This window comes from Tasmannia lanceolata, unplaced genomic scaffold (assembly GCF_043159265.1).
Source record: "Tasmannia lanceolata isolate RefF3 unplaced genomic scaffold, GAP_Taslan_0.1 ptg000005l, whole genome shotgun sequence".
Classification (NCBI taxonomy): Eukaryota; Viridiplantae; Streptophyta; class Magnoliopsida; order Canellales; family Winteraceae; genus Tasmannia; species Tasmannia lanceolata.
In genome coordinates, this window is record NW_027518682.1 from 20237060 (window position 1) to 20257473 (window position 20414).

The window sequence follows — 20414 nt, forward strand, 5'->3', positions numbered from 1 at the left end:
AACCTAGCCGCTTTTTTTGGATTGCAACCTCGCTGCCCTTCATCATTGAGCGGAGCATTCAAAGCCTTTGCCGTAAGCCTTGTGCCTTGAAGCTTTTCGCCTAAAGTACTGAACTCTCCCGTGTCTACCATTTCACCATCAAGGCATCTTAAAAGTAAATCGTATTTCATGAATATGATATCCATCTAGTGTGATATATGGAATATAGGAGTTAATATCGTTCCAATTGTCGATACAAAAGTAATTAGTATATTTGGCATTAAAAGGTATTCCGGGCTGGTAATTACTCCAAAAGAGACAATATGGGAAGATCAAAGATCCAAATGATCCTTTTTGCAGTCCAACATATATACGTTAAAAAGGGCGGCCCAGTGCACAAGGCTCCCACCACTGTAGGTCTCGAGAGGGCTAGAATGTACGCAGCTGGCTCGCCCAACATAGATACGTTGTGCCCTGAAAATCATTTCCCTAGGAAGTTCCTTGCCCTATGGAAATGCAGAGGTTTCTATATGGTGCGGTACTTCGACAGGGTTCGGATCATCATATGATGAGGATGTTTTCCGAGGCAGCGCTCTACAAATAAAATAACGTGGGTCGTATTGTATTTTCTAAAAAAATACGCCTACCGACCTGCGGACACAGTATATGAACTGGATATATGGATTTGTTAAACCTTGGTAACATAGTAATTTATTTAACAATTGGTTGATCCTGACCATTTGATTAGAGACATATCAAGTCGCCTGGAAATGGATGGTTAAGATCTTTCGATTATTTTTTAGCTATGATCCAAGAACAAGGGATCCCACGTTTGGACCTTTACCTGCTTATGCCACGTGTAAACCATTAGGTTGATGATACATGCGCCTAATGTTTACCCATGCCACCCTTTTTAGTGTTTTTGTATCTATCTAGCTACGCACAAACACCCCTGATAGGGGGCGGCACTCGGAATAAAGAGCCAATTTATCATTTATCATTATCTATTCCGGCCTTAAGTAATAAGTAGGGGCATTCTCGTCACTCTATACAGAACTCTGTGACATTTCCGTACCAGAACTAAGAAAGAAATAAAATCCCGTAGAACGGTAGAAGGGCAGTCCAGTAGTTTGGAGCGGAGAGAGGGGTATTTTAGTGAGAAAAAGGGATTGTTGCCCTAGAAAATCAAGCCTCCGAATGACATCCTAAGCCATATCCGGACTCCCACAGAGCGAAGGTAAGCCGAATTACACGTAGCATATTCCACTAACGTACGCCATAGCATCCATCTACTAACCGGCACCCTCCAGATCTCGCCAATAAATATAGCCCTTCATACTTATATCCCCAGATGTCAATGAACGATCTACAGAAACGAACCAATCAAAACATCTAAACGCCAGGCTCACGTTAGCATCCACCCGTACATAATCCGTTCACGGAATCCTGCCTTTTTCTCCATTCCAATTAACTCGTCCAAGTAACTCATCTATATCAAGACGATTCGAGTCTCTCTCTCTCTCTCTCTCTCTCTCTCTAGCTGAGAGGTCAAATACTTTTCCTTTTCCCTCCTTTTAAAACAGAACAAAAACCCCAACCTCTCTTCATCTCCTCTGAAATACACTGTCTTCTCCTTGCCTTTCTCCAAATTCCGCAACAGATCCCCAAAAATAATTAATTTCCATTCCTGTCCTCTCTTTTCCCTTCTTCGTTTTCCCTTTTCCTTTTTTGTTTTGTTTTCCCCCCTTCTCTGAGGTTTTGAAGCTCTAACCCATGGACGCGGGATCTGGACCGTACAATCCTCGGACTGTTGAAGAAGTTTTCAGAGATTTCAAAGGGCGTAGAGCCGGGATGATTAAAGCTCTCACCACCGGTAATTTTTTTTTTTTTTGTCTACTTTTTCTATTTGAAGGCTTTTTCTTTTTTCCTTTTTTCCTATTTAGTGTTTTGAATGGTTTCATTTTTCTGCAGATGTTGAAGAATTTTACCAGCAGTGCGATCCAGGTTAGGGTTTTTGTTTTTCTTTACCTCATTTTACTGTATTATTTTATATCTGCATGTCTGTTTTCCCTTCGGATTTTTTTTAATTTATAGATCTAATATCTTCTATTTATGGTACTGGAGATTGAATGTGGTGGTGTTATGATTAGGGCTCACTTTTTGTTTTTTTTTATGAGTGATTTCATTTTTTTTTTCTCCTAATTATTTATCCTTTTAAATTTTAGGTTTTAAGCTTCCATGCAAAAATGCTGGATTAGGTCTGTCTTTTTATTTTAATTTGGTTTAAATTATGTGCAATGCGAATATTCTTTCTGCTTGTTTTGGAAATAAGAAATATATTTGCATTTTTCTTATTTTTTTTCGCACCTTTTGGAAATTTGAAGAATTCAATCTCGTTTTCTGGGAGGGGGATATAACAGCCAGCAGTTGAATTGCTATGCATGCATGTATATTATGAATTGCTAGCAGATCATCCCATTTTTAGATTTCCTTAAATGAAATGTTTTATAAGAATAATGTATTCTCTGTCAGTTGAGGTTGTTTCGTATAAAATAATATATTACTTCTCTACTAGTTTAGGGGCCGTTTGGATACGTGGATTTTAGAATCCAGGTTCTACACTTTTAGTTTGAAAACAGTGTAAGAGAGAGTTCATGATCATTTTAGAATCCAGGTTTTACACTTTTAGTTTGATAACAGTGTAAGAGAGAGTTCATGATGAAGCTGCTGTATGCTGTCCCGACAGCGTTTCTTGGATTTTAAGTAAGAAATCTAGGTTTTAGAAATCTCCCCCGCATCATGGGATTTCTAAAACCTGGAGACATGGGATGATCTGCTACTCTCTTGCTGACGGAAAGAAGGGCGAGAAATCAGAAAACGACGGCTGGTCTCCTTCTCTTGTCTCTCATCTACAATTTTAAAGAAATCACGGATTCTAAAATACGCGTATCCAAACGGCCCCTTATGCATTTGTGTACCTCATGCATTTGTATTTTGATTTGGATTTGAGTTTTGGATACAAAACACATCAATCATCTTCATGATCATGTTTTGAGAGAGAGAGAGAGAGAGAGAGAGAGAGAGAGAGAGAGAGAGAGAGAGAGAGAGAGAGAGAGAGAGGTCTCGCTACTGCCAGAGCAACATCGAGGAGCAGCGATGGTGAAGGCAGTTGACACAAATATTGATTTCCAAATAATGTCTCGCAGAACAGATTTGAAAATTGGATTTTTTTGCACTGTTGTAGCTGATTTGGAAATCTAAGAATCTCTTCCAGTTCAAAATATCAACTAAATCCAAATCTAAATCTTGTTGGTATCCAAACCCGGCGTTACTTAATATATTTATTTCTGGTGTCTGGATTTAATGAGTGGAATATCTTATTATTGATTTTTCCCTGTTTTGCATTTGAACGTTAGTGGGTGGTGTGTCTGTCTCTTTTCACACCCTAGTGCTGGCATTTGGCTTATTGGGCTTTCTTTTCGTGACATATAGTTACTTTGGATCTGTCTTGAAAAATGATTCATGTACTGTGATAATTATGGTATTATAAAGTCTCACTTTACTATTTATTGAGATGCAAGGGCTTCAATTTTTTTCCTGCTAGTTAAGTCTTAGTCTCGAAAATGAGCTGTTCTGGTTTCCTCCTCTTATGTGTTCTTACTGGGCACTATAATTTAGCTAGTCTGGTTTTATACTTTAGTTAGCTGGAATTCATTTACAAGTAAGCATCCCCTTATGTTATCCCTCTTGTTTCAACCCAATTAAATATGTACTCGTATAGTCGTATGATTTTGGAACTTAGTAGTGAATGGTTAACCTTGCAGAGAAGGAAAACTTGTGCCTTTATGGATTTCCCAGCGAGCAATGGGAAGTCAATTTACCCGCCGAAGAGGTACCTCCAGAGCTCCCTGAGCCTGCACTGGGCATTAACTTCGCCAGAGATGGGATGCAAGAGAAAGACTGGTTATCTTTGGTTGCTGTCCACAGTGATGCATGGTTACTAGCAGTGGCATTTTATTTCGGTGCTAGATTTGGTTTTGATAAAAATGAGAGGTAATCCATGTTACTCAAAAAGCTTGGAATACTGTTTAGTAGATATTTGGCTTATATGTTGTGTCTGTCCTCTACCTTGTACCATTTTCTAACAAATTGATTTTTTTTTTAATTTAATTCTTTTGCCAATCATCTTTTTAAAATAGTACACTATCTTGATCTTTGCCTCTATTCTTTCTTTTGGATTGCCAACTCAACGTAGTTTTGGGATTTACAAATTTGGTTTTAATTTGATGCACATATTTCTAGCTGTCCTGGTTGTGTACGATGGCAATATGTTGCTTCTTATCTCATTAGAGTCAGTAGTAACTGCAATAATTTTTTTTATCTCACAAATGTTAATTTGTTTTTTTTCTTTCACCAATCATCTGTACAAGGTATGCCTAATTCTTGCATTTTTCCTAGGATTTTCTTTTGATTTTTGCATCAATATCTATTCAACATTTCCTATTCTGGTTCTAAGTTGTTGCACATATTTTTTTACTGGTTGTGTGCTGTTGTTGTTTTTGCTTCTCTCATCTCATCAAATGAATGCTATTTGTTTGTAATTATAAATCTTGCTATCTTGATGTAACACTCATGAAATGGAAAAATAGAATATAACAAGAAAGCTTGTTTGTGCAGCTGATGTCCTTCAACATGTCTTTCAGAACATAATAAGAAAAATAAGATGCAGAGTTAAGCCTTCACACATGTATGATTTTGTGTGCTTGATAAGATTACAAAATCTTGGAACCATCTTGACACCTATTCTTTTCATTTTGTAAAGCAACTTTGGAAAGTCTTTAATGAACCAAATTGATTTCTTTTCTTTTTGAATGGTAATTGATTTCTTTGTACCACTTGAAGAGATGTAGCTTATTGAACTTTGCGCCACATTAACTTTAGTGATGCATTTTTCATTTGTTGGATTCATTTGCTCTGGGGCATCTCCCTAGAAAAATATGACCTGAGAAGAGCACTATGGTGATTTGTTAGAACTCTATGGTGGACTTAAGACAAGGCTGATCTTTTTCACTTATCCTTCTATAAAAAGCTTATATACAACTTGTCAATGCCTCAAGCCTTGAGCATAGTCCACTAGATCTTAGTGAAAAATTATTATTCTTATTATTTTTCTGTAAAACAAGGTTACATGTCACTATAGCCGTATTGAGGGTACACTATGTTTTAAAAACCGGATCAAACTGGCTGGTCTAATTGGGATCAACCGAAACCAGCGATTCTTTCAGTCCAATTCAAACAACCCAACCTTGTTTTCTAAAAAACACAATTGAACCGAGTGGCTCAATGGATAACTCGATTTACTCGCATGAACAAGGAATTTCCTTACGAACCAGATGGTCCGTTGAACCTCATGCAAAAAAGGGAAAAAATAGCTTGTCCGCTGTGGACTGGGCTGTTGTTCATCCTGTTGTGTTTGTGAGAGATAGACCTAACCTAACAAATACCCACCACCACACACTGGTTGAGCAACATATCCATTGTATTGCCTTCGGTACACCAGTTGCCCGAGAGTCCAGCCCTTGCAATAACCAAGGTTTTAAATCTCAGTTTCGGTACGAAATTTCGGCCGAAATCTTATAAAAATTTCACCGAAATTTCACCGGTGAAATTTTGTACTTCACCGAAACGTTTCACCGAAATTTTACCGAAACGAAACATTTCGGCTGAAATTTCCGAAACGTTTCGGCGAAATTTGGTACTTTTCCGACTCATTGTGAATTTCGTTTCGTTTTCCACCGAAACCGAAATATTTCGGCCGAAACTTAAAACCATGGCAATAACTCAGTATCCTTGAAAGTTTCTCAATGCTAACGAGCCCAGATAAGTCTGGGGTTTTAAATTTTGGTTTCGGTTTCAGTTTCGGTCGGCGTGGAAACGGAAACAGAAACATTTCGGTTTTAGTGGGAAAAGCACGGAAATGTATGTTAACATATGCAAACGATGAAATTTTAAGATGAAACTTTGGGAAATGCTAGAGTAAGCACAAATACATACTTTGAAACTATCACATAGGCAAGAAAGCCATCCATAATGGCTTTATCACATCTAACATCTAGTGACATGCATTGTCACACATGTCTGGAGCAGTAAAGTCAATAAAGAAGTGCAGTGTAATGAAGTATAAGAAAGTACAATGGCCACTCTCCCCTCTGTGGACCCCAACTCTATGTCAATATCACATAGTGTTACGAGGTATTATTGGTCCCATGCCGATGGGCATCCCATGCATAAGATACGGATACTTTGCTATGTAGTTCAATGATGTTGCCTACTAAATATCATTCTCTACATTAATAAAATGAAATGAAATGCAAATCATGACATCTTTCCATTTTTTTGTAATTCCGACCATTTCGGTCGAATTTTGGTGGAAATTTCGGGGAAATAATGACATGGAAGAAATTCATTGAGATTTCGTTTCGATGGGGATGAAAACGGAAACATGTCGATTGTTTTGGGAAAATTTTGGGGAAATTTAAAACCATGCATCCACTGCTATTCATCAATGTTGGCGACTCAATCTCTCTCCAGGGATCATTCTCCTTATCTTCCTCTACTTGCTAGTATTTATCGTCTTCCTGGGTTGAGATGATGCCTGTCGCTAAAGTGGCTGCTGTCAGTAGGATATCCATGGTCATACTCATGGATGGCCAAAACTTTTGTGGTCTGCCATGCTACTTGTTCCAATTGCTTCCTCTAATGGATGTGGGCAGACCATAGCTTTCATGACTTGTCATCATTAGTCCTTGCCCACCCCTCAGTTGTATTCTTTTTTGGAGTTTTGTGCTGCTTGGTCTTTGATTTGTATCGATTTTCTTGGTCGCTCCCCTTTTGTTAATAAAATGCCCTATTGTTCAACAACAAAAAAAAAATCAATAAAGCACATATTCCATCTAAAGCATTCGTTATTCAAATCAAGGATATTGATGTTTATGTTTTTTCATCGTGATAATATCAATGAAGCCCTCTATGCCAAATTCTATCCGAAGCATTCCTTATTCAATTCAAGTAGATTGGTGTTTTCCTCAAGCCCTTGAAACCTAACTGTCTTCAAGATTTTTTCCTACCTGTAATCATTTGTTTAGGGGTACAATATATCTTCAGGATACATTTTGATGGCGAACCCCTTTCATTATAAGGGTCTTTTTAAAGTGACCTTTCTGAGAAACCTTGGTTGCATGAAGTGGGAATGTAATTGCCCTAAAAGCAAGAGCTTGGAAAACGGGTGCCAGCAGTTCGGTTGAAACTCGGAATTAGGTAGGAAGTAACATTCCTTCGAATATTTCAAAGCACGGGTTGCCTAGTAGGCTAGTATTCTTTCATAAAGTATTGAAGTCCACTGTTTAAGTACTTGTAGTTTTTTAGAAACTATGTACTTCTGAACTCTTTTTTATTTTTTTGAATGAAAGGTACATCCATAGTCTTAAGCAACAAGTGTACAAATGCTACAAAATTGGCCAAGTTGAATGTGGTCTTGGTGGAACTATCAACCATGGTTATGGTAGTTGGTAGTAGGACCATTGGACGGTAGGAGTATGAGATGTTTCGAATGTTAGTGCGACATCTTGGTTGAAGAATCTTGCCACTAATTGGGAAACACAACAGTTTGTTTTTGGACTGGTAAACACAACAAAATTTTCCCATAAAATAAAAATGATGACCTAGGTTGTAGCTGTTGCTTTAAAGGCTTCAAGCTTTAGTTGTCTAATACCTAATGGAGAAAAACATATAGCACACGATTGAGTTAACTTCTGCAATTTTAGCTTTTAATTATGTGTTTTATGAGTTACTACTATCAAGTTCTCTTGCCAATTTTCAGTGTTGTAGACCCACCCAATTTTGTAATTATTTTAAAGCATTTCTTTGATTACGGAATCCTAGACCATTGCTCTTTGCTAGCAGTGATAGATGAACTCCTGAACAATTGAATATAAAATGCTTTTCCTTGTGGGGGTAGCTGAGCAAGTGTAGACCTAGAACAATCTCTTGGTTGGTTTAAGAGATCCTTCCTAACCCAAACCCCTATTTACCTTACAGCCTTAAGCCCTTTCCCATCCAGGACCAGACAATAAACCCTGTCTTTCTTAGACTTGTACACCTGGAACCTTTTCTTTTAAGCCCAACATCTTAATCTCAGACATGTAACCAAAATAGTGCACTTTGTCCTCGTGCTTAGACTGATTGGCCTGTAACCACCTCAACCTGTCCCTTATTATTTACTTATACCTTGTTGGTTACCTCCATGTTCCTCCAATCCCTGTTAAACCATTTTCCCTTTGACTGTAATTAAATTATTTACCTCATATCCCCTAACAATCCATGTCATACCCTGTTGTCACTTCCCCTGAAACCTGCAACCTTCTTTATCTAAACCATGCATCCAGTTCCCTACAACTGTCCAGGTCATAATTACCCAAATCAGATCCAGTTTTGCCAATTTTTTCCCAGTCCTCACGGATCTGTCCAGATTCGGCATACCTTAACAGTTGTCACAACAGTCCTAAACTACTTAATTATAGAGATTATTTTAGTTGTTTGTCCTGCATCATTTGGTACCAGAACCTAGGCCCTCACCATGGCTATGGGCTACCCGCATTGGTAGGACGTACCAGCCAAGGAATCATAACCAGGTGGTGTTAGATGTGCTCTTAAAACTAGCCGACATAATCGACAATATTGTGTTACAATTGGGATGAGCTAGACATGAACCTACAGCTTGGAAATCCCGACCAGCAAAATAGTGATGAGCTTGCTGAATTTCCTACGGTCCAAGAGGATACACCTCCTACATCGAGAACATTCCTTAGAGTCACCTGTGTATTGAGTTCCAAAACTGTGACCACCTCAGGAGATGAGGTACGTGAAATGTTTAAGCGGGACATGCTCGGTTCTACAAACTTCACGGATCCCCTCTGTGAGGCCGTGACCACCCGTGATATTACTAAACGGATACACGTCGACAGATCTGAGTTCGACATTGATCTAAGTCCTCAAGACTTCACTTATTGGCTACTGCCATGTAAGAGTACGTTGATTGGTATCAGCTCTCAAGATAACCGAGAACCGGAGGGTCAGATTCTTAAGAATGAGAGTAGTAGGGTGTGTTAGAATATGGAGAGGAAACTTAGATAACAAGTTGGGCGTTATGGAGCATTATAGATTGTTTAGTGGAGGGAGATCAAAGATAAGTTTATATCTTGCAGGAGACTACCAAGAAGCATTGTATGATCAGATGATCATATTCCGGCAAGGCAACCTGATTGTAATCAGCTACGCAGATAATTTCAAAAGCCAGTCATGGGGTACCATACTCCCAAAAGCCTTGCACCTCGTTTAAGAACATGTTGTGAAGATAGATCGTAAAGGAGTTGGTCATCGTATGCATATTTGATCCAGAGGTGACTATTCATGCAACACAAAAGATTGAGAAGAAAATGCAGCAACCGACTACAGGGCGATTCACTCTCCAGAATGAACCGAGCACTAGAAGGCTCCTGGATTCGGATCAAGGCCCATACCGATGCAGTTGCACCGCCGCCACACCGACCACACCATCTACAAGAAAGGTTCCAGTAAGTGAAACCCCAAAAAGGAGTGATAAGATATGTTTAAAATGTAAGGGCAAGGGCCACTACGTCTATAAGTGCTTTTCCATAAGTTTTCACATTGTCATCGAGGAAAACATTGATGATGTAACTGAGGATCATCCTACTTCAGAGGCGGGAATATACTGATGACTACGAGCACCTAGACGGCATTGGCACGTCCTTGGCTTGCATAGTTAGATGAATCTTGGCCACACCCAAGGAGCAAATCAAGGAAGACTTGCTTCTCATTGCCATCTTCCACATGTTAGTCAAGACTCGAGTAACGGCAAAGTTTGCAAGCGCATCATAGACAGAAGCAACATTAATGTTGTCACCAAGTTCACCATTTATTGTCTGCAAATCACTGCCCACCCGCATCCATGGACTAATAAAATCACATTAGTAGACGACACCACCATTCCAGTATCTCGGCATGCCTTTATCAACACTTCTATTGGTGTTTATAATGAGTATTTGGTGTGACATTCTGCCCACAAACATGGCAGATATACTCTTGGGACATCCTTGTATGTATGACCAAGACATATTGATGCAAGATCATATACATTTGGGGCTCTCATAATTAATGCTCCATAAATTTATAGTCTCTTATACCCTATTGCTAGACCAGGAACCGACATTGTTCTTACGTGGTAATTTATTATCTCTTATTTCTAATACTTAATAAAGAAAAAAAAATCTAGTGATATAAGATATAAGAGGGTACCTTCTTAGAAAATGTTATTCAAAGTACATATACTTTACAATATTATACGTGGGTACAACATAGAAGGAAGAGGAAAGAGGAAAGAGAAAGAAAACATGTGTCAAAATTCACAGATCCTAATTGCATTTCCTTCTTAGAAAATGTTATTCAGAGTATATATACTTTATAATGTTATATGTGGGTACAACATAGGAGAAGGAAGAGGAAAGAGAAAATAGAGAAGAAAACATGCGTCAAATTCACAGATCCTAATTGCATTTCATCCTGCTAGCATTATGACAGGATTGGGGGGTTTGTATTTCTAACCAAAAGAGTGTAAGACTGTCAAGTCATCTCTCTCAAATGATAAGAAGTGCAAGACCGCTCACTCTCATTCCACCCTCGCTCTCAGTATTAGATGTTGAAAAAGAAACGAAATCTATGGGGTGGTGACTACGGGTGGTGAGATTGCAATAAAATTTTGGTGATAGACTTATTTTCTAATACTTAATATGCTCTAGCATTTTTTTATAAAAAGATGCAACTAGGAAATAAAATATCAGAGCGCCAACTGTAGCTTTGATACCAACCGGATGTAAGACAGATCCGTGGAAGGGATGCTAGGGGTGAAAATGATGGGTGAAAATTAGGGTTTTGGATCCTAAAATATGTGACTAGATTAGAAAATTATGTCTACTTGTTTAGGGTAGGTTTAGAAGGGTGCAAACGATTGCCAGAATGTACAAACGTAAGTTGGGAAGGTGCATGCAAGGGTATTTTTGGTGAGATTAAGGGTAACAAGGATAAAAAAAAATTATATGCAGAGATTGAGAACTTAAAATAAAGAGGATTAAAGCATGAAATTGGAGAGAACGACCAGACCTGGAATCACTCCAGATCTTGCCTAGGCATCAAACCTAGGTTTTCAAGGATTTGCACCATGAAGGAGTAGGTTGTACTAGAATCCCACTAGAAATCTTGAGGCATCGCACCAAGGGAACCCCAAGTATTGCACTAAGGGTCAAAGCCTCGCACGTTGGGAAAGTAGACTTTGCATCCATGATTTGCAAGAAAGCAAGAAAATCTGATTTTTATTCATCCATCCATAAAAGAAGAGTGCTTTGAGGCTACTTATATAAGAAGAAAGAGAACTAGAAAGTTCTAAAACTGTAAATACAAACCTTACACTTAAAGACTCTCTGCCCACTTACAATTTCTGTAATAAATCTGTGGGCCTGGCACACCATTCTCAAGTACTACCATATTCTCCCCGTTCTCTTTCTATGTCTCATTATATTTCCCTTCCCCATTTATCCTTCTCACCATTCCCCTTCCCCTTCTCATCTATTTTTCCACACCCTTTTCCTTAGGTTGTGTTTGGTTGCACAAAATCCCGGTAGCCGTTGTGATTTTGTTTGGATATGGGATGCCATCCCTTGTTCGTTTGCCAATATTGCATTGAACTCCCCGAAGACTCCTTGAGATGTCTCCTACGTAATTATTGCATGTCTGCTAAGGTGAAATTATTGTCCCCTCCTTATAACTTTTAGACCAAATTCCGCAAAAAAGGTGGAATTTTGCCCGAAAAATCTTGGGAATGGTGCTTTTTGCCTTTTTTTCTCTTTCTCTCTCGCTCTCTCTATTGGTAATGACAGCCCCTACTTATTCTCCTGCTCTCCGAGTCTATGACACACACAAACACTACTTACTACTATTCCCCGAGGCAATTCCAGGCAAATCCAATGCTTGTCTCCTCACTATTGTCTTCTTATTCCACTACTCTCCGAGTCTATACCGCACATCCAAACAGACCCTTAAATCTTTCCCATCACCTTTGCCCATAACACCATACCATGATCTTGTTACCTGCTACCAATTCCCTTCTCCATGTAGGAATTGTTTTATTTTCTAGATCTGATTTTGAGATTCATATTTGATATCTGATTTATTATGTTACATGGATTCTTCTGTATGGGCGAAGACTCCGTGTTGGACACGTCTCGGATTCTAATACTTTAGGATTCACGGAGACACTTCTAGGTCTCTTTTAATTGTTTTTTTTTTCCTGAATACTACTACCAAAACCTTACAATTACTGCATTTTTTTAAGTTTTATTCATCATAATAGTAAGCTTTTTATATTTTTATATGAAAATAAAACATTATATTTACTCAACCTACTAAAAATTTGAATATATTATTTATTATAATTAAAATTTCAGAATTAACTAAAATATTTTGGTGAATCCGCGAATCTTGCTTGAGATTTGCCGAATCCAACACTCAATACTGTGTCAGATTCCGACACTCAGTACTCATACTGATGCAACATAGCTGGTTTATTTCTATTAATTTGCTGTTTTGTTTATGGACTTTGAAATTTAGCCAACTTTAACATGTGACTGTCGTTCTCTTCATAGTACTGAAGAAATTTTAAGCTGATCTAATAGGTATGGTAACGTGCAAGCTCTTGGTGAGCTGCTTGTGTTATTTCTGCGAGGCTCGATGTTAGGCTGGGTTGTGCTGAGTCTGATGTTCTCATTTTGTAACCTACAGAGGAGAAAATTTCTTATATATTGCTAGCGGTTGAACTTTGATGAATATATCATGCGACTTAATGTTTCACTTGTATCCAATAAATTCCCTGTTATATGTGATGCAGGAGGCGTCTCTTTGGTATGATAAATGAGCTCCCAACAATATTTGAGGTTGTGACTGGAACCGCGAGAAAGCAAGTGAAGGAGAAGTCATCAGCTACAAATCACAGCAGTAACAAATCCAGGCCAAATTCTAAAGGGGTAAAAATCACTGCTGACACCATATTTTGTGATCGTAAAGTTTTTCATAACCATGCAGTTGGGTAGTGGCATGAGTTTCATTTTGGCATGGGTTCGACTTCTCAATGGGAGCACCACCACATATACCATGGTTACACATCAGTCAATATATAACCTATGATGGTGGGACCGATGGGAATCTCGGACCCCATAATGCGTCCGCTGTCTCAGTAGTTCTTGCCACTAACCCAGTTGTGGATCTGCACTTAGATTTTTGAGTTATTATCCAGTTTAAATATCAGGCCAAGATTTATTTCATAAACTTGCAGAAAATACCTTTTTCCTTATTGTTAGATACTTTTTTATTGTTAGATACTTGCTAGTTCTAGTTTGCCTTATTATTTATTTCACCTTGATTCTCTGAAAGGGTATGTAGGTTAGTTAATCCTACCTTCCCTTTTAGGAAGTGTCAATTCCTGTTAATGGTTTGGACGTGGTTTAAATTGCCACTCTCTTTTATGAAAAAGGTTTGAAGATTATCATTCATGTCTCCTAGACATGGTAACTGCCTTTAACTCTGTCCTGATGTTTCCATTTCTTCCTTCCTCGCGAGTAATCTTGTCATTATGTGGGGTGCTGTCTATTTATTATCCATTATATTGTGTTTTGGTGCAACTACCAGCGGGGTTCTGAATCTCAGCCCAAGTATCCAAAGGGGATGCCGCAGAAGGAAGAAGATGAGGGACTGGAAGAGGAAGATGAAGAAGAGCATGGAGATACCCTGTGTGGGGCCTGTGGAGAGAATTACGCATCAGATGAGTTTTGGATCTGCTGTGACATCTGTGAGAAGTGGTTCCATGGAAAGTGTGTGAAGATCACTCCGGCGAGGGCCGAGCATATCAAGCAGTACAAGTGCCCATCTTGCAGTAACAAGAGAGCACGCCCATAAATTGGCCCTTCCCGTTTGTATTAGATTATGCTAACTGTCTTAAGTTTTTTTTTCATCTTAAGTTTATAGAGGGTGTTGGCCTTTCAGGTTTGTGCTTCATGCCTCAAGGCCCGTTTAGGGCTGAACACATGTATGAAACTTGGGCCTTTTCTATTTTACTTTTGAACAGTAATGCTTCTGTAGCTAGGTCTTAGAGTGCCAATTTCTCTCTTGATATTTATTTAGGATGTTTTAATTTCACAGGAATTCCTTTTGGTGGTGCTTCTTGATCGTAGTGAATCACCTTGCTTTTCTGTTGCATTGTCTTGATTCATTAGATGTCCGTTGCATGTTTGCTGCTTTGTTCTTGCGTTGTTTTCCTTTTATTTTTCTTGTTTGTGTTGCAATTTGAGAACAAGTCTAAGCAGAAGTCCCTTTGGAAGGAAATGTGGTGAGATGGATTGGGTGATACTTGTTTACTTGCCTCTGTTTATTGGTCATGGTTAGGTTTTGCTTGAGTTTTTGTCGCAGCCTTGAATTCTTAACTGTCTAGACTCAACATGATCTGAACCTTCCATCAAGGGAGATCCGGAATTCCAATTTCTAACCATTTGACACATCGCTTTGCAACTTCAACAGCTTCGACTGTGATTTGAATGAGGGGGAGCAAATACTTAAAACATTTTCTATCCATTTTCTACAGTTGTGGTTAAACTGAAGGGACTTCACTTTGTGGAAGATAATCTTGGTAGACTTGAAATCTTTACAATTTGTCTGTTATTTCTCATTTCTTAACCTCATTCCTTAATGAAGTGGGCATGGAGGACATTTCTTCACCATAAAATGAGTTTTGTTTTAGGGGTGGAGGAGCATTTAGTCCGGTTGCAGCATTAGTGAAGTGGACCGGTTAGCCAGATTTTTTACTTCTTTCCCTCACGGCTTGAGCGTCTGTTTTACTTCTGTGTTCCCCTGATGCCCTCTTTTCCTTTCTTCTCTTCAAGTTAATTATCTGTTTATTAATGTTGGCAACATTCGCGGGTTCTCTCGCATGTCAGCCCTCGTGATAGCAGACAACAGCTTTTGTCTTCACTCACGAGGTGACTTGTCTGATATGGCCAGCCGCAAAATGCCTCTTGCGATGTACCCTAGGAAATCCCTTTCAAATAATAATAATATTCTGCCCACTTTGACGAAAAACACGAAAAGAAAACGAATGACAACAGCGGCAGGATCAAATATCAAGGAGGGTACCGTCTTGCAGGAAAAGAAAAGAGAGGAAAAGAATCTGACGTGGACAACTGGAAAAGAAAAAAAAAGAAACTGTGAGAAAATACCTTTTGTGAGAAAATTCCGTTGTTCACTTGGCCGAGAAAGGAAAAGAAAATATGCAGACAAAGTGGTTTTCTCAGGAAAGTGATTTTCCCATCATTTTGGTTAGAAAATTTAGAGGGAACGTACAAGAAAGTTGGTTTTTCACGTCATTATTTATATTTTCCACCTGTGTAATTCTGCTTTCCCGAAAAAACAAGGGAACGGCGGAAAATGTCATATCATGTTCGATCACGAGAAAATTTGGCCATAAGATGTTTCAAACCACTCATTTGTTGGCTATAATGTAAATAGGTTGTAGCTGGTAAATCATCTCTATATAGGCTGTACTTGGTAAATCATCTCTATAGAATGGCCCTAAATCTCCCATTTGTAGAGGACTTCACATTATACAAACATTTATGGATTCGGAGGTTAGGACGGCATTTAAATGGAATTTCCTAGCGTCCATCGCAGAAGGCACTTTGTGGATGGATGAACTGTTCCATACGAGAGCAGCGAAATGTGAAATGCCTTTTGCAATGGACGCTAGCAAATCCCATATAACAGTGCATTTAAGTTGCTAAGGATATATTTTTAGGCTCATGAATTTGCATTACCATTGTTTAAATCCTTGTACAAACTCGGCTTATCTTTTCTTTTTTGTTTTTAGAACTGCAATAACCTTTGACGGCTCTTTAAATAATAAAAGATGAGTTATTGTAATTATCAAAGCATGATTGTGCATCAATAGCGTCGTTTTGTATTCCAGAAGATAAAACCCCCCCGCCCCGGGGCGGATAAAATCCCCCCTTAACATTATTTAAGTTTTAAAGGCAAAGGAAAACGTTAACTCTGTTTGGATGCTAGGTTTTTTTTGTTCCCAGGATTTATGTGGGTAAAGTTTTAGTGGTCACATCAGCTTTTGCTTGCTGACATCAGCAAAATCTTCTCTTGAAAATGGTGTTCTCTCTTTCTCTCTCTACGCTCTCTCTCCACTCATCATAATATCTTTCTCTAATTAATGCTTGTCCCATCTTTTGTCTCCCACCTTTACCCACATAAATCCCAGGAAAAAAAAAAAACCCGGCATCCAAACATAGCATAAAGGGTGTGAATTTATCCTCAAGCACTGAACCATTCTCCCAGGGGGGGATTTTATCCGTTTAGGGGGCCCACAATATATGGACAGAACAGACTGCAGACAGTAATAAGTTCGCTTATCCTGAATCTGATTACTTTAAATCTTATCTTATCTACTAATAAAAGAGGATAGGGTTACACTGGAATTGATATATGCACTCCAAATCAAAGCACTCTAACCAATTGAGGTACAAACATACAAAATAACAGGTAACACTCTGCAATCTTTCCCGGTCACCTCTTACAAGGAGAGCTCTTTTGCTTTCTTCAAAGGTTCCAAAACCCTCTCCCACTAGTAGCAGAAGGAGACCTCGAATTGTCAAACCAACCCCAATATTCAGGGTTACAAAAAGCCGGCGAAGCCGCCACCGGCCGTGGCGTAAAAGGACCGGCCGACCCACGCCAAAACGCCAAACACTTCATCACAACTTCCCCCAATTTCCCCTCACAAATCGCCTCATAAACCTTCTCTATATCCTCTCCCGGACTCACCTTCTTAGCCCCACTAAGTAATTCCGTTCCGACCTCCGTCCTCACAAACCGATATATCGGATAAGTCCGACATTTCTTAATCCGATTCGCTATCGGAAAATCACCATTGTCAAATTTCTCCCTCGCCAATGGTATCTCCTTCTCCAATTTCTCCTTCAACTCTTGTTGAAAAATAGGTATCCTCTTAAAAACAGAGTAACCATCTTCTTTTAATCCTTCAAGAGCCTTCTCAATGAGAACTTCTCTTAGTTGAAGCATGAGGGAGTATGAAGGATTTGTAGGATCGTCTATGTAAGAGAAAACGGGCTGATGATCGATAACCTGCGAAAGCTCCTTCTCGCAAAATCGAGACTCGAGCAAAGTCCCATCTTCGGCAGTATAAAGAGTCTTTCTTGAGGTCTGTAGAACCACATGTTTTACAACTTCCCTCATGTTCTCCTCCATATGACGTAGATCAATGGCTTGGCAAAGTCCCACCATGTAAGTAGCGGACATGAGCTTCAAGATCTCGATCGCTTCAGCGCTCTTTCGTGCGGATATCAGACCAAGAGAATTCACGTCCTGGTTGTGTTGTTCTGCACTTTGAACGTGGGTAGTGACCGGATTCGCAAGATATTGAAGTTCAGAACAGTAGGCCGCCATTGCAATCTCTGCACCTTTGAATCCATAATCAAGACTAGGGTTTGGCCCGCCACTCAAATTCGAAGGCAACCCATTGTTGTAATAATCACAAACAAGCTCTGAGAATTGGGCAAACATGAGCTTTCCAATCGCAGCAATGGCAATTCGAACATTATCCATGGAAACTCCAATAGGAGTTCCCTGAAAATTCCCTCCATGGAGTGCCATATCGCGAGAAACATCAATGAGAGGATTATCATTAACAGAATTAATCTCTCTCTCAATTGAATGAGTCGCCATACGAATCACTTCAACCTGTGGTCCCAACCATTGAGGCGAGGTCCTAAGCGCATATCGGTCTTGTTTCGGCTTGGTTAGTGGGTCTTTCTCGTGCCGGATTTTAGCTTCTTCAATATAATCACTCTCATCAAGCAGAAATTCCATAATTGCCGCAGCCTCAATCTGACCCGGATGGTGTTTGAGTTCGTGAGTTAAAGGGTCTACAAATTCAGGCTTCCCTTGCATAACTTCACAAAACAAAGCTGATAAAACTTCAGCTAAAAGCACCAACAGATTAGCATCAAAACAAACAGTTGCCGCCACGGCGGACCCCACCGCAGTTCCGTTCACCAGAGCCAATCCTTCCTTTGCCTGGAGCTCGAAAGGACCGGCGATCCCCGCGCGCTTTAACGCTTCCTCCGACGTAATCTCTTCACCGGATGCAGTAACAACTCTCGAATTATGCCGGCCGGTGATAAGTCCGGCGATGTACGAAAGCGGCACGAGATCGCCGGACGCAGTGATGGTCCCTCTCAAGGGTAGTTTTGGAATTAAATTTTTGTTCATGAGCTTCTCCATAGCGTCCAATATCTCCCAACGTATTCCCGAATACCCCTGCATCAAAGTATTCGTTCTTACCAACATCGCTGCTTTCGCGTAACTCGCCGGAAGTGTCTCTTTTCCGATCACCCCGGCGTTGAGGAACCGTATAAGTTCAGTTTGAAGATCGGCCGTCTTATTCGTCCGGCGTTGTGACGTGGCACCGAATCCGGTCGTGACACCGTACACGTCAGCACCACGAGCAATATTATCGGCGACCCACGTGGCACTCTGTGCTACTCGTGCCCGGGCGGTTTGCTCGTCTAGCCGGACGGTGACCTCCGGCCGGAGAGCAATGGCGGCGACTTGTGCCACAGTGAGGGTGGTGCCTTGGAGTTCCACCGTTTGGGCTTGCTTGAATTGTGAGACCATCCTACGTACTTCATCAGAGTGGTTGCACTGGAGAGCTTCTGAGGCTTTTTTCCAGTGAGGAGGGTTTGAAACGTAGGAATTACCAGAGACTGAAATTGGGTTTTTTCCGTTGATTGGTAGTGGTAGTGTTGGTGGGCGAAATGCCTCTATTGGCCGGGGAATTCCTTCACTTGCCATGACACTAAGAAAATATTGGTAGGAAGAGGAAAGTTTGAGCAAATAATTTGTTTGATCATAATGTTGAAATGGGGTTTAGATTTATACTGGTGAGGGGGCTGAGAAAGAGTCCTTTAACGGTCAAAGTCGTATTTGGTAGACTCGTTGTTTATATCCACTCATTTGAACTTTGAACTGGCTTTCCCTTTCCATTTTAATACTGAGTTAAAAAGAAGTGGGTGGCTTCGTGTATGTTGCCTTCCGCCATCTTTTTGACTTTGACTGATCACCACGTGAGAAAGATGCTGTATTCTGTGACTCTCTGTGTGTGTTGCACAATTCTCAATAATTTCTTCACTGATTCTAATTCTTGATTCTCTGGCAATCCAAACGCACCCTCACCGTGGCAATCAATGCCTTGCATGTCTCTCATGTACCTGATCCTTGGCCCTTGATCCATCATCAGCTCTGATTTTTGAAGTCCATTTATCTTATGTGGGTTGCCTAATGATATATTCCATAAGATCAACAGTGTTGATTGCACATAGATATGCCCTATGGACCCTAAAAAGGCCTTTTACCATTGATCCCATTTAAATTTCCTCTTAATTAAGTACTTTGATGAAGCAGGTGTATGTGTGTAAGTGTCATTATTATTATTTTATTTTATTTTATTTTATTTGGGGTGGGGGGATGGGATTTCATTAAATTATGTCTACAAAGTCGTGGGTGCTCTGGATTTCTTTTAATATTGGATAACCTTATCTTTCACCGCACCCACTCACAAGAATCCAAAATCCTAACCACCACGGACCATCTGTTACTAAGGATGATCGAAAGGTAGAAATTTTAAAGAAGACCGAGACAAAGTTTTCATTATGCTTTAACAGTAGGTTTTAATCAATGTGTATGCCGATGAAGGATGTTGATCGTGTCGGCCCACAAAGAAGCTAATCAGATATGATAGATAGGTATCGCTGTACGAAGGACTTTATTGGGAGGAATAGAAGGAATATGTATCACATGACTTTTCTATGATATTTTTTTTTGTTAGTAGGTTGGGATTAGGCAGGACCCTATCAGCAAATAAAAAGAGAAAAAGGATCACAGTCAGACATAGACATTACCCAAAGAGTCATTTACAATGAGAAAAGACAGGGGAGGAGGAAGAGAACGGGGAGGAAGGTCTTCTACTTTACTGAGGCAGCTAGGTTTCAAGAGAAAATTATCTACAGCATTGGCTTCTCTCCAAGTGTGAGAGATGTTCCAGCTCACAAAATGAGATAGGGATTCCTTAACCTTAGCGTAGATTGGAAACTTCTTCCAATTGGACACTTATAAATTCCTTTGATTACATTGACTGCCATGAGAGAGTCATTTTCTATGATAGTTAGTTTTGATTCTTC

The 20414-nt window shown here is 39.7% G+C and overlaps 2 protein-coding genes across 2 annotated transcripts; one reads left to right on the forward strand and one right to left on the reverse strand.

Annotated features, from left to right (window-relative positions):
* Positions 1-1390: 1390 nt before the first annotated feature.
* Positions 1391-14319, forward strand: LOC143877885 (PHD finger protein ALFIN-LIKE 3-like). Its single transcript, XM_077380189.1, has 5 exons — positions 1391-1852; positions 1951-1983; positions 3804-4032; positions 12995-13130; positions 13792-14319. The coding sequence occupies exons 1-5, from the start codon at positions 1753-1755 to the stop codon at positions 14056-14058; spliced, it is 765 nt and encodes a 254-aa protein (XP_077236304.1). The 5' UTR covers positions 1391-1752; the 3' UTR covers positions 14059-14319.
* A 2239-nt stretch (positions 14320-16558) lies between these two features.
* On the reverse strand, positions 16559-19119 carry LOC143877886 (phenylalanine ammonia-lyase 2-like). Its single transcript, XM_077380190.1, has one exon. The coding sequence runs from the start codon at positions 19027-19029 to the stop codon at positions 16756-16758; it is 2274 nt and encodes a 757-aa protein (XP_077236305.1). The 5' UTR covers positions 19030-19119; the 3' UTR covers positions 16559-16755.
* Between the last annotated feature and the right edge of the window lie 1295 nt (positions 19120-20414).

Bases quoted from the DNA above. Each gene is read 5' to 3' on its own strand.
- LOC143877886 (XM_077380190.1), bottom strand. From the start codon at position 19,029: ATGGCAAGTGAAGGAATTCCCCGGCCAATAGAGGCATTTCGCCCACCA.
- LOC143877885 (XM_077380189.1), top strand. From the start codon at position 1,753: ATGGACGCGGGATCTGGACCGTACAATCCTCGGACTGTTGAAGAAGTT. The intron at 1,853-1,950 runs GTAATTTTTTTT...ATTTTTCTGCAG, and splicing joins GATTAAAGCTCTCACCACCG to ATGTTGAAGAATTTTACCAG. The intron at 1,984-3,803 runs GTTAGGGTTTTT...TTAACCTTGCAG, and splicing joins TTACCAGCAGTGCGATCCAG to AGAAGGAAAACTTGTGCCTT.